General features: G+C 34.3%; 1 protein-coding gene across 6 annotated transcripts in view; it reads right to left on the bottom strand.

Annotated features, from left to right (window-relative positions):
• The window catches only part of Usp16-45 (ubiquitin specific protease 16/45), a 33,790-nt gene extending 20,054 nt beyond the window's left edge, over positions 1-13,736 (bottom strand). The window contains exons 1-4 of one of the 6 annotated variants that reach the window (XM_069843909.1): positions 13,587-13,736; positions 12,667-12,814; positions 6,539-6,928; positions 86-195 (exon numbers count right to left, since the gene is read on the bottom strand). In XM_069843909.1, coding sequence (XP_069700010.1) covers positions 86-195; positions 6,539-6,928; positions 12,667-12,766 — 600 coding nt within the window. In that variant the 5' untranslated portion in view covers positions 12,767-12,814; positions 13,587-13,736. The other 5 variants (XM_069843907.1, XM_069843911.1, XM_069843912.1 and 2 more) reach the window with 5 other exon arrangements.
• Positions 13,737-13,969: the final 233 nt, after the last annotated feature.

Here is a 13,969-nt window from a genome sequence, read left to right as displayed (position 1 = left end):
CTGAAAAGACGAGATAATAACTCTTCATAGAGTAGAAAACAAGTATGAAACTCAAGAGCTACTGAAAACAATTTTATAATCTCACCCTAACTCGTGGTAAATTATTGGTGGGTGATGTCACTGAATTTGGCTTCAAAGATGATGAACCTTTCTGAAAGGCCTCTGCTGGAGATTTCTCAGACACATTCTCTGTCCCTGCAAACAATCACGAAAACACTCAGTAGCTTCAAAGGAATAAAATATTTGTGCGAAATGACAAACTTTCACTTAATTCATTTACAAACGACTTCAAGTGTTGTTTGAGTGAGTGGTCACAATCATCTAGACCAGTGTTTCCCAAACTGTGATCAACAAATGCATTCCTACTCTTCTTAATAGGTTATTTTTGTTCTGTATGTACTGTATATACACAGAGTGTTACCATCGCTATGCTACAAAGCAGATAGAAAAGGTCGAAAGCAACAATATGTGATTAGCAATCCATGTTCTGTAACAACTTTACTACGAGTTACATGTCATATACCAGAGACTGGTAAAGTAGTGTGGAGAGGAGCCCATAACTATCTGCCAGCAGGATTAAGTTTAAATGCAAGCATTACACTGCTATAAATAGCCTGCCAGCTAGGCCAGGCTAGGCAGAGTCCATAAAAGATTAAGTGATTATTAGTGAATGTAATTTTATATTTTAAGAAATGCTATCTGTACACTTGCTTAGGAATTGAAAATTGAACACACTGACCATATGTTATCTCCACAAGAAAACAACAAATTTGCACTTGATTGTGAAGTATATTTTAGTAATTAAATCTGTCAGAGTGTCATTTACTGGACTTTAAATAAAAGATTTTGCTGATAATTCGCAAATTCGATATTTTGCAGAAGTTCATGCATTAATTACTGCGAATTATCAGGAGTCGACTGTACATACATATATTGTACTATTTATGTGCAGCCGCATGGTAGTCTAGTGGCTAGAGCACTGGACTCAATGTGGACCTGGGTTCAATCTCCAGCATACCTGTGATTTACAACTTGTGTTGGGCAAGCCTCGTGGTCCAGATAACAAATTTACTTCATGTTTTGGCACTCAAGAGGCATGAGGAATGAAAATCCTCCAGTTGCAGAAAGTTAGATTGCCAATAGTTTATCAAGCAAAAACGAAGTGGTCGAGAATATTCTTTACAATGAAGAAAAAGCTGAAGATTCCAGTACATAGTAAGGAATGGTAGTTATGGATCAGTCAGATAACAATAAGAAACACATTGAAAAAAAAAAAAAAAAAAAAGGACAGAAGTTACTTGGATTTTGTTAATAATGTTAATAATTGTGATAATTTTATAATTACTGTACTATAAACTGAAATTAATAAAATTTCAACCAACTAGTGTATTTTCATTTCGGTAAGAAACTTGATTACTTTTTATCTCCAGGAGGTAAGGAGCTAACTTCCCAATGTCAACAGCAACCAATATTTCTTATTTTAAATCGACTTTCTTTCCTAGAAGCATAAACCTAAGTAACAGCAAACTTAATACAGTAGGAATGGAAAAATGATATTTACTCCACCATTCGATTCTCTTGGAATTTTTACCCACAAGTTATAATTGTAAAGAGAGAGAGAGAGAGAAAAAACACACTCACTCTCTCTTTCTCTCCCTCCCCCCCCTCTCTTTACCTGGTTATTCAACACTGTATGTCTTATAACTCGAAAAGGTGTATCATCAGACATTAGTTTCTAAACTCATATTGCTTCTTCTGACTCCTCACATTATCTACTTTAGACATTTCTATCATAGGAACGGAAACAGCCTGTAAAAATTAAATTTTATTTTATTTAAACATAAGGTTATGGTGAACAGAATATACAATAATGTTCGTTGAAAATTAGATAATTAGTGGGTCAACTTAATGAAGTCTATTTCACACTTACATGTTAACCAAGAGAATCTTGAATGTTGCCCATCAATCCTTGCATCCACGAACAGGCACATGAATCAAGGAAGTCCGAAACAGTGCCAGCATGTAGTCCACAACTGTGCTGATTGCGAGGCAAGTGTTACAGAAATGAAATGCTTGGGAATCACTGATTTAGACCTAAATGTATTATTTTACTCAAGATCTATTCTTTCATAACAATAATAATTTGTTTTTTTCTTTATGATTCATGGAGTGCTAGTTACCACTTATTAATCAACTTGAATTCATTTGATAAATTATTATTATTTGGACTGGTTGATTTCCAATGCTCAGCCATTTGACTGAGCAACTGATAACTGAAATTTGTGCAGCGCTGGTTCTTATTCTTACATTACGCTTCGAAGTTTTATTGACTCACCTTTCTGCATAATGATCTTATATAAAAAATTGTAATTCTTACTTATCACCAAACAGTCTGCTAAGCAAGAAGGATCTCTCATTTTGTTTACTGAACAGTAAGTTTTTCTTTGCAACATTATAACCCAATGATACTAGACTATAAAATGAGTGATGATTTCTCATGGCCAAGTGGAGCACTGAAAATCAACCAATGGGAGTTACGTGGACATACTAACAATTTACACAAGCACAGAGCTTAGAACCAACAAAAAGTACATAATTCTAGGAGCAATGATTAGATACACTATAAATGCAGAAATCGCATGTTACTGGAACTAAATTTAGAAACAAGAGGAATTTTGCTGATATTCTAAGTAGAGAAAATATCACTGTTTATTCAGGATAATTTTGATGAGTTTCAGATAGAGCCACAGTTTGAATTCTAATGAAGTGAGAAAGATTTCTGTGTATTCTGATCTCTAATTCATTGCTATACAGACCAGTGAGGTCAAAGTAACGGAGAATATCACACATATAGTGAGACCACTTAATGAACAACTGAACAGTTAATAGAACTCTGGTCTATTTAATCTCGTTTTTGCTCAGAATTGTTTTGAAGACCAACAAGTTCCAATTCACTATGTGGATAGAAAGAAGCATATTATTATACAGATGACTCATTAAAATGTATAGTAACACTCTGGTCAAAGACTTGAACCCACGGAACAAAGGCAGACAGACCAGAAAAGCCATGATTGGTTATGCTCTGCTCAGGAAACATTAGAAACTATGAGGCTCTTCAAGAAGACTTCATATTTTGCCAATGTGGCCAATCTGAGAAGACTGCTAAACACATTCTTCTGGAGTGTAAAGCTCTGAAAGGACAAAAATATTCACTTTTTGAAGATTTATCAACTGGTTTCATCAACATTCATCAGATTTAGTTTGACAATTGTCAAATTAAATATCAATTTGTTTAATGTCTCGTTAAAATAATATATTTAATCAACACTAATAAACATATAATTGATCACATGTCAGTTTCACGATTCTTTAGATCATATGGAATATTTAAGAAGACCGCACATCTTTCACAGAACTGAAGGGTATGATATAGAAGTATTCTGAATAGTCAATGATATTAAGCATTGTCAGCATATCATACACATTTGTCAGAAATAAGTGCTTCATTTTTTTAGGAATGCAATTGTCAAAATGAACATCACAGAAAATACTGAAACATAATGCATAAAGTCGGAGGCACATATTTCGAGCCCAATGAAAAGGAAATCTAGATTTAGTTGTAACTAGGCTTGTAAAGTTTACTATTCATTCACCAGTCACTACTGTAGCATGTGTAAACAGTGTACCTACTGAATAATAATGCCAAAGGTTGAAGGTTCTCAGGAGCATATTTTTGCAGTGGAATTTGGTGAGGCACTAAAGATGCAAGCTGTTACGCATTGTAATTGTACGTATCCTAAAGGAAAGGCGGAAACTCAAACCCACGAATAATTCTATGATAATTCTTCTGCACATAACGAAAGGTGTGTAAAAATATATCTTTGTAGTGCTATGTAGCTTATATTTACTTTAAGAGCATCAAGATTTATATGATAAGGAAAATTATATTATAATTTCAGTCAACAACTTAGATTGGTACAAAACCAAGTTTTGTTACAATAATCACATTATAATTCGTGGATACAACCAAGAATTATAATGTGATTATTGTAACAAAACTTGGTTTTGTACCAATCTGATAAGTTGTTGACTGAAATTGTAATATAATTTTTTTTATCGTATATTATTCAACTTATCTGAATTTTAACTTCAACATTTAAATCCAGATTTATGTTCACCTTGTTATTACCATAATCGATCGCAGAACCAAGTCAATATCCTCATACTAGCTCACGTACCCGGCTTATGCTGCAGTCAACACTTGTAATCAGTCCCCAACATTACAAGTCTAGTTACAACAGACAAAAGGACTGACGCGAAAAGCATCAAATACAAAAAGCTTGAACAGCAAGAAGTAGTATCCGGAAAAACAACAGAAAGCAAACAAACTGATTAAAAATCTTATAGAATCAAACAAGTTCTGTGAACAAGTGATCCATTTCTATAGCTAGGATTCTGTTTAGTCAACTGTCCAAAGACAGGTCTGAACCTCACAAGTATACCAACATGACACCACTTATGAAGCAAACTAGGCCAGGAGATAATGGAGTAGAATGACCAGTTCTTTTCCCCGTGCATACATTGCCGATTATTACCTGCATAATACACTAAATTAGGATACTATAGTACCTATTTATTTAAGTTTGTCCAGAATTTGTCAAGTAATTGTCTATTTAACCGAAGTTTAGAACTTCTGATTTTTATTTTTGTTGGTGAAGGTTGTCAGTTAAATGTTACATTACAGTAGTGTGTCGAAAATATTATTTCCGTTTTGTAGAGTAGTTAAATGTTCATGTTAATAAAGCTTTTTTTTAATTATTTGAAGTGTTATGTTTCTTGTGCTGGTCAGTATAATTATCAGGTCAAAAATATTAAAGTCTCATATTTTCACACTCGAGATACATCACCTCAGCATCAGAATTACCTGCCATTTTGTTAGAGAGATTTATTTAATTTATACTTTCGTCCAAAAAATATAATATGGCAATTACACAATATTTAAATTATTTCATGACAGTTAACTCAGTTAACAGACCAAAATCCCATCTCCAAGTCTGACTACTGATTTTATTCGAATATTGATGAAATAAGAAAAATCTCTTTCACAAAAATGTCAATCATTTAAAAAAAAAAAAAAAAAAAACGTCAACGTGATCTAAACATGATTGATGAACAGACTATAACATATCCTTCACAAGAATACTCCCATATCTTTACAGAAAAATATACGGAGCTTTGCAAAGGAACTACAGTTATGATGACTGAATTAGGAAAAAAATGACGCGCAAAGACCTTCGTGGCTAAGACAGTGAAACCTGTTCAAGACGGAAGTGACATGGTCCTATTTTTTTTTCCCGTTGTGGACAGGTTTCCGTGTTATTCAGGTGTGAAGTTAAAATGGAATATTTTATCATTTGTATAAATAAAAACAAAATGGCATGCCACAAATTGTAGGAATCACAAAATATTCCGTTTAACACTACTGACATTAAATTAGCTTCCTTTTGCTTATTTAATTGGTGAATGATCTTGATGAAAATCTCATTTCCTGTATAAATTGTATCGCAACTCACTCATTAAACACTATAAAGTTGATTAATTACACTAAATTTAATATCTAACCCTATACTATAATACTATACTGTATATCACAACACATTATTTAATTGGACTAGGAGTCACTCATTAGAAGCCTTGAATTCTGGATTATCTAATTTCTTTTCCAGTTCAAGGGTTTGCATTGCAGAATAGATCCAGAAATTGGCATGATCTTTGAAAGGGCAAGAAGAATCCACTCTCACAACAGTTCATTTATTTCTATGTAACCAGTTGTTTTCTGTTTCCTTTTTATGTCACCATTATTGACCGCAAGCTACTCACTCATGATACGGCCTTTATTTCTGAAAGTGTTAAGTTACACCTGAGTTTTCCATTCCTAAATTTCAAGTTTATTTTCCATACGCTTCGTTTCTAATTTTCCTCGATAACTTTTACTTCATCAGTTAATGATAGTGCAAAATTTTTACGCAACTTTTTTTCATTACGAAATCACTAATAGACTTGCGTTCTACCCAGCTACGACAGTATACAGGGGTGAAGCATTGAATTTCTTTGAAGGGACTCGTCTACCTAGTCAATAGGGTAATAAAATTTATGACCACCAGGCCAACACACCCTCGCACCCTCAAAAATTTTGCGAAGAAAACTTGTTTTTATCTTAGTGACCTACGTATTTCGTACATTCCTTGAAAGCACAAATTGTTTCAAAATATAGTTTACATTACAGTAGTGTGTCGAAAATATTATTTCCGTTTTGAACAGAAGCTGACAATTTCCGTTTCCGCGTTGGACAGTTTCCGTTTTATTCAGAAAAAATTACACATAATACATACGAATTTCGCCAGGACCAATAAATTGTTCCGAAATAGACAGGATTCCGGATTATTCAGGTTCCGATTTGAACAGGTTTCACTGTATATTATAATGTACAAGAAAACACCTTGAAAACCAACCTATAATTATTGCAGGTAATACTCACTGTTCTTGGGAACTGCAGGAGCTTCTTCTTGCCGCTTGATGAACTCGACACACTCATGAAGTTTCTTGCGACATTGTGCTGAGACCTCACTTCCACATATATAGCACCAGATGTTCCAAAGCTCTGTGTTGACAGCCAGACTGTGAGGTTCTGAACGTGGGGTCTGTTGATGCTTGAGAGCATGTTGCCTCCGTGAGCGACCGCATGCTTGGTGCCCACACTTCAGACAAAGCCACAGACCCACATCCTCTTCTGCCACAGCGACCCCATTGCTGGTAGCTGGTGACTTGGCACATTCTGCACACTCTGTGGCAATTCCCCCACTGCGCAGGGCCTTCTTCACCCTTGTTAAGTCCACTGATTTGTTAACATGTTGGCAACACCTGCCACCTGTAACGAAAGGCAGATGATGCTAAGATTCATAACAACAACAAAAACTATTATTATTATGGGCCATCTGGCCAACATTTACAGCTAACCACTAATATCCAGAATACAAAACAAAGGTAAAAGGAAAGTACAATTTGATTTGTTGAGAAACATGAGACAGAAGTAAAATGAAAAGTAATTGAAAGGAAATAATAATAATAATAATAATAATAATAATAATAATAATAATAATATTATTATTATTATTATTATTATGTAGTATTATATAAGTGTGGTATAAAATGGATAATGAATCTCTGAGTACCGGAGATCTGCATCGGACGTTTTCGCTCGAGCGCCAAGTAGTTCATAGCACAATCCGATAGGTACCGCACATGCATGATGGGTAACATTATTGCGAACGATAAATCCTCGAACGGTATAAGCCGAGCGTGAGCGTTAGACATTCGTTCTTGTTACAGTGACGAACTGTGCTGTAACATCATAGATGTTTATCATTTCAAAACTTGGCAGTGTTTAATTAACCTCTCCATAGGACAACTACAAAACTTGCTTTAAAATGTAATATAAATGTTGTAGGTAAATGTTTTTTTTTTTTTTTCCCCCCACATAGGAGTGATTTTGTTTTTGCCATATCTGATGGATGTTATTGGATGTAAATGTAATTATTATAAACGGAGAACACAATCACGATAATGCAAGAACCGTATCAAGTTTTCTAGTAATAATAATAATAATAATAATAATAATAATAATAATAATAATAATAATAATAATCTCTAATAAATTAGTGTATCAATCTTTGCATCTGTAACAGTTGTGCAGCATGATTATTCGTTTTATTATATTTCTGTGAGCAAACATGTGTGTATCTTGTCTGTCACTTTTCATACAAGACAAGACATGTCAGTGAGATGTCCTTGCATTGTGCTTCTATTTATTACGAGCATGTCACAACCGATCGTATCTCACTCGAGGGTGCGACACTCGACCGAGTTCAAGCGAGCAATTTAACTCCAATGCAGCACTCTGCTGAGTACCATTAGACAAATCTTGTTAATGTCCCCAGTAGAAAATTTAAAATTTAAGAGAAAGGAGAATGGTTTTAGTAAAACTTAAATGAAGTTTCATTACACCAAAAAGAAGTTCTTTCGCTTCCCATGTATTGAAATTCATTTCGTATCTCTCACTAAAGTGAGGAATACATAGACTATAAATAGACTTTTGTCGTTAACATTACTGGCTTGTTGATTATCCTTCTCAAACTGGACAGTGGGGACAAGAATTAAGTTTCTTTGATTCCAGCAATCAATGGCTATATCTGATCTTCTAGTTGACCCATCCTCAGCCAAGCAGTGCATTTCTTCGTAAACCTCCCATTTCTCTTTCAAAGAGTGGTTGCAATGGAGCTTCTCACTTTATGATGGCGATTATTCCTGAGTAATTCTTAATCTCTTTCTCTTCTTCTTCATCTAAACTCACGTCCCTGGTTGTGGGCTCGAGAATAATAATAATAATAATAATAATAATAATAATAATAATAATAATAGTAGTAGTAGTAGTAGCGCCCTCACATAAGCCCACCAGCGGTCCCTATCCTGTGCAAGATTAATCCAGTCTCTATCATCATACCCCACCTCCCTCAAATCCATTTTAATAATAATAATAATAATAATAATAATAATAATAATAATAATAATAATAATATTATTATTATTACTATTATTATTAATATACCCACACAGGTTCCGAACAAAATACTTAATTGCAAGCTAACAGGCAAACAATCCAGAGAATACAATGGAAGGACAACCCAGTGAATAGGGATTATAAAGAATGGACACTGAGCGAATTTTCCTGTTTTTTGTTTCTCTGTGCGCCAGCATATAGTTCCACTTTCAAGCGCTAGAGGTTAGTGTAATCGAGCATACGCTAAGATAATAACTGAGAATAGAGTTGAGACACAGGATCCAAACATCGCCTACCTTATTGCATAATCCAGTAACGCTTTGCTTCAAATAAATTCAAGTTAACAGCTTTTCCTTATTTCTCAGTGACAAACTAGTTGTAATAATAATATTTTATATTTCAGATATCATAAATTATATTATAAAATAATATAATACATTATAATATTAAGTATCGAATTCGTCTAATATTTATATATAATATAATATAATATCTTGGCTCCATGCTCTGCCTTCCTCCTATGTTGGTACCTTGATGGACGGTAAATCTTTCCAAATCGCTACTGCATTGCGTCTGGGCTGCAAAATTTGCCATGTACACCAATGTATATGCGGAGAGACTGTGGATTCCTTTGGACATCATGCCTTAAGCTGTGCCCGAAGTAAAGGTCGCATTCCTAGGCATTCTGCTATTAATAACATCATTAGTAGATCTTTAACCTCCTGTGACATTCCAACTCTTCTTGAACCATCTGGTATTAGCCGGTCGGATGGTAAACGACCTGATGGCTTGACATTAATTCCTTGGTCCAAAGGTAAATCACTCATCTGGGATTTTACATGTGTAGATACATTAGCCCTTTCCCATTTAAAATCTTCTGTCAATTGTGCCGGATCTGCTGCTGAATCCGCTTATCATGCTAAACGACGCAAATATGAACATTTAACATCAAATTACATCTTCGTCGCTTTTGCAGTTGAGACCTTTGGTCCGTGGTGTAGAGACGCTAAAGATCTACTCACCCAAATTGGTATACGCTACTGTCCCGTACCGGCGATCCTAGATGTATCAATTTCCTTCGTCAACGCATTGGAATAGCGGTTCAGCGAGGGAATGCTGCCTCCATCCTGGGATCATTTCCCAACTCTATTTCGTTAGAAGAGATCTTTCTCATTTAATGTGTAGCGTACCTGCTTAAGCAAGGGTAGAAAGTTCACAAGAACAAAACTTCCACGAAAAGGTATATGGTTTTACTTCTCGTAAAAGTTTTGTTTTTCAATTTTCAGCGCTATCAAATCATTACACATTTTAATTGTTGTTGGGGTCAACGTCTCAACTCTTATTATAATGGGACTCTAGAGTCTAGACATTACAGTTAATGACGGATTTATTATTTTATGGATCCAATTTATTTTATTTGAGTCTGTGTCGACTGCTAGCTGGTGTGATGTCAGCGCCAACTCTAGGAGAAAGCAGAATCTCACGCTTTAGCTTGCTTGAAGGTCATTGAGATCAGTCCGGCTACATCAAAGGTACCGATGCGAAGTGTCCATTCTTTATAATCCCTATTCGCTGGACAACCTATGCTTCAAATTCCCGAAGATTGAACATGCAAACAGTCTAATCAATGAAGAAATTGATGACGATGATTATTATTAATTAAACATGCTTCAAAGAAATGTCATTCCTTACTGAAAAACTTATCACAAACGCAAATGTGCAAACAAAAATAAGCATGTAGCTACTAGCAGTAGTAACAACAAAAGGAGAAGTATTGCTCAGAATTTAGGTACCGTATTATTAAACATGGAGTTCCCCAGGGATCGATTTAGTTACATTACTGTTTCTAGTTTATGTTAATGATTTAGCACCAACCATAAATAGTTCATCCGTTTATCCCAGATAATTTTATTTTCAGATGATAGAAGTGTGATTATCCCAAGTAAACAATATAATTACTTTATAAACACTTCTAATACAGTGTTGAAGCCAATGAATGATTTGGTTTAGTGCAAATAAACTAGCACTTAATATTTATAAAATCAGTACAACCAAATTTAGTACACATAAGACAAATGCCAGCTTGTAACCCAGTAGCGCTGAAGTAATCAGAACATTTATAATTTTAATACAAGACATAAATTTTAATTAAAAAATCACATTCTAGTTCATGGAATTGCTTGTTGAACACCTGTCAGGTTGCACAAATTCGGCTTAACCCATGACATTGTAACTATGCTGTTGTGAAATTGACACTTCATATGTAATGTATTTATTATTATTATTATTATTATTATTATTATTACTATTATTATTATTATTATCATCATCAGTTATCACTATCATCATTGTTATCGCTGTTTTTCTTTCTTTTTTCTTTTGTATTAGCTCGATGAGAGCTCTATAGTGTTCTTTTGACCTTGTTGACTCTTTATTTGTGTTATTTTCATCAGTGTTTGTATTTCTTTTTTTTATTTATATGTGCTATCTGGTAAGATGGAAGAGAAGGCCTTATGGCCTTAATCCTGTCAGATTAAATAAATAAATAATAAATAAATCAGATCTCCATATCTGTGTATTACAATCTTCAATACACTGCCTAAATTATCTTCAAGCTTCGAAAAGCCAACAGAAAAAGTTTAGAAAAGATTTAAAAAAATTTCTCCACACTTGTACCTTCCATTTAACTGATGAATAATTTTATTGTTTATGCTTGCAAATTGAATTAATCTGCTTGGTATGGTTTATATTATATTCTTTGTATTCTTCACCTGACATAATTAGGAACATTAAATCCAGACGTTTGAGATGGGGAGGGCATGTGGCATGTTTGGGCAAATCCAGAAATGCATAGTGTGTGTTAGTTAGAAGGCCGGAGGGAAAAGGACTTTTGGGGAGACTGAGACCTAGATGGGAAGATAACATTAAAATGGATTTGAGGGAGGTGAGATATGATGATAGAGACTGGATTAATCTTGCACTGGACAGAGACCAATGGGGGCTTATCTGAGGGCGGCAATGAACTTCCGGTTCCTTAAAAGCCGTAAGCAAGTATGTTTTATATATTTGCCTGAGTGCTGAATACGAATTTTGTCACAGAAGATTTTTAATATCCTCCTGTGATAACCAATCAATCACTGAGAAAATATTCTTAAGGTTTACCTGATATATATATTCCAAGAAAGAGTTTATATTGTTCAGACCATAGTAATAGTCTACAATACATCTGGCAATTTAAATGGGACCTCTTTTTTGCTTTCACAAGTGTCTTTCTTATTAAGTTTGTTATTTCATTTCTAGTGACGTCACAACGGGCTGGGATCCATTGGATCACAATGGTTTTCTATAACTTCGAAGATGTTTAATAAAGATGTCACATTACAATCAATTTTCTGTATCTTGATGGATTCAAATTAGGCCACATTTTAAGCGGATAAAGTCGGTGTTAAAGGCAGACTTTTGCAAGGTATTTCCATTTTCCCTGCCATTATTCTACAATATCTGCACACTCCGAAACACTCAACACCATCATTATGGTGTAACCTCCTGATATGAGCCATAATCAGTGTGTATGATGACACATCCCTAAGAATTAAATTTAATCAAGTATCCTGGATTCATCCTCCTTCTATCCATAGTAATCAAAGAAGAATTCCTCAAAATGAGTGCACTTGTCTCCATCTGATATGGCTAATGTATCAGAAGTGAGAACTTTTTTCTCCAATCTTTCTGAGTATTCACAATAATAATAATAATAATAATAATAATAATAATAATAATAATAATAATAATAATGTTTCAGATGCTGCAAGGGATGATGACTCAGTGGAAGATGGTCAATCTTACATTATGTAGAAGTTGTGCTGGAAACATCTCATTCAAGTGTGCAAAGGGCACTAAAAAGGTTCAGAGAACTCAATATCTATGACAGGAAGCCAAGACAGGCTATGGCGCGACATCACATTCTTAGTCATAACATGGCCAAGTTCTGTTGAAGTGTCTCTTTTACAACACAAGTAACATCACAGTCTAATCTTAAGCTAACTCACCTGAGTTATTTGACTGATTTTCATCACAACTCTCAGTAGAATCGCCTCCATTCTGAGTCGCTGGTTCTTGCTGATGACGATTCTTCTTCTTCTTTACCATACTGATTACTATTCAAACCACAGATTTCTACCAATAAACCATGAAGCCCTTGAAAAGAGAAAAGCATGGCAAATGCAGACAGCTTATACCGTAGGTACCTGTAAGATATTATACGTAATGTAATAAAGGCAAAATCACTTGTTACATGTTTACAAAGTATTTGTATTCTCTCACAGTTATGAAACGTGGGTATACCAAACGTGTTCCAATAAAATTATCCAAATTCTACGAAGTACAGCAATTCTACTTACAATATGCATCTTATAATTCATTTCCAACAAAATATTTTGAACGAAAAACAGAAATTTGTTCTACTTAGATTATAGTCTAAATTCATATAAATACCGATCACCATGTGTGGGATACTATAAATAGGTGTCCACGTTTTCAGGCTATTTAGAGAAGTGTTACATTACACACAGGCTAGAATAAAGAAAGCAACAAAACGTTGTCAAGGTCCATGAACTCTTCCGTACTATCTTTGGAACTAAAACAAAGGTAATAAACAGGTTTCCGTGCACAAATATTACGATCAAACCATTCATATTTCTTTGCGGTAAAGTCTATTTTACCTATATGAACATAATTATATTAATAACCTCAAACGGTCGTTACTCAATTAACGATATGGTAGAACTCTCTACAGCTGACGACATTATCAACCTCATGGTACATGCATACCAACTTCCTTCCTTTCTCATAACCTTCGGAACATTTTATTAAACCACATGATAAAATATCATGAAACTTCTCTTAATCTAAAAGTATGTAGAATTTATTTTTAATGTTAATTTAAGTATCAAAACGTGATTTTACTGACATATCTCACAATCATACACAAAACAGACTGGCGTATTGCAAATGATAGCAATGCACTACTGCAGTATTGTATCGCATTCCAATGGCTTCCAATCAGCTTATTACAGCTGAATTTTTGTTCTATAGGCGCTTCTCTCTTCTCCAATGTTGCCAAGTCAGCTAAATCAGGTTTTTAGTGACACTCTGTTAGCAATAAAAATTTCTTGTTGGCAGTTAGCTATATACATCGCGGTTTTGAAAATCAAAAAGTAATTTTAACTCTGTGGAATGTCTCAAATGTAGATATGAATAAAATCCTATATAATTTTTGTAAGGAACTTTTTCCTTTAACCATTACACAACTGGATCAACTGTCAAGTGTAATCACGTGTTCAACAATGGGCA

This window comes from Periplaneta americana, chromosome 13 (genome assembly GCF_040183065.1).
Source record: "Periplaneta americana isolate PAMFEO1 chromosome 13, P.americana_PAMFEO1_priV1, whole genome shotgun sequence".
Taxonomy (NCBI): domain Eukaryota; kingdom Metazoa; phylum Arthropoda; class Insecta; order Blattodea; family Blattidae; genus Periplaneta; species Periplaneta americana.
This window is presented reverse-complemented; position numbering and strand designations above follow the sequence as displayed.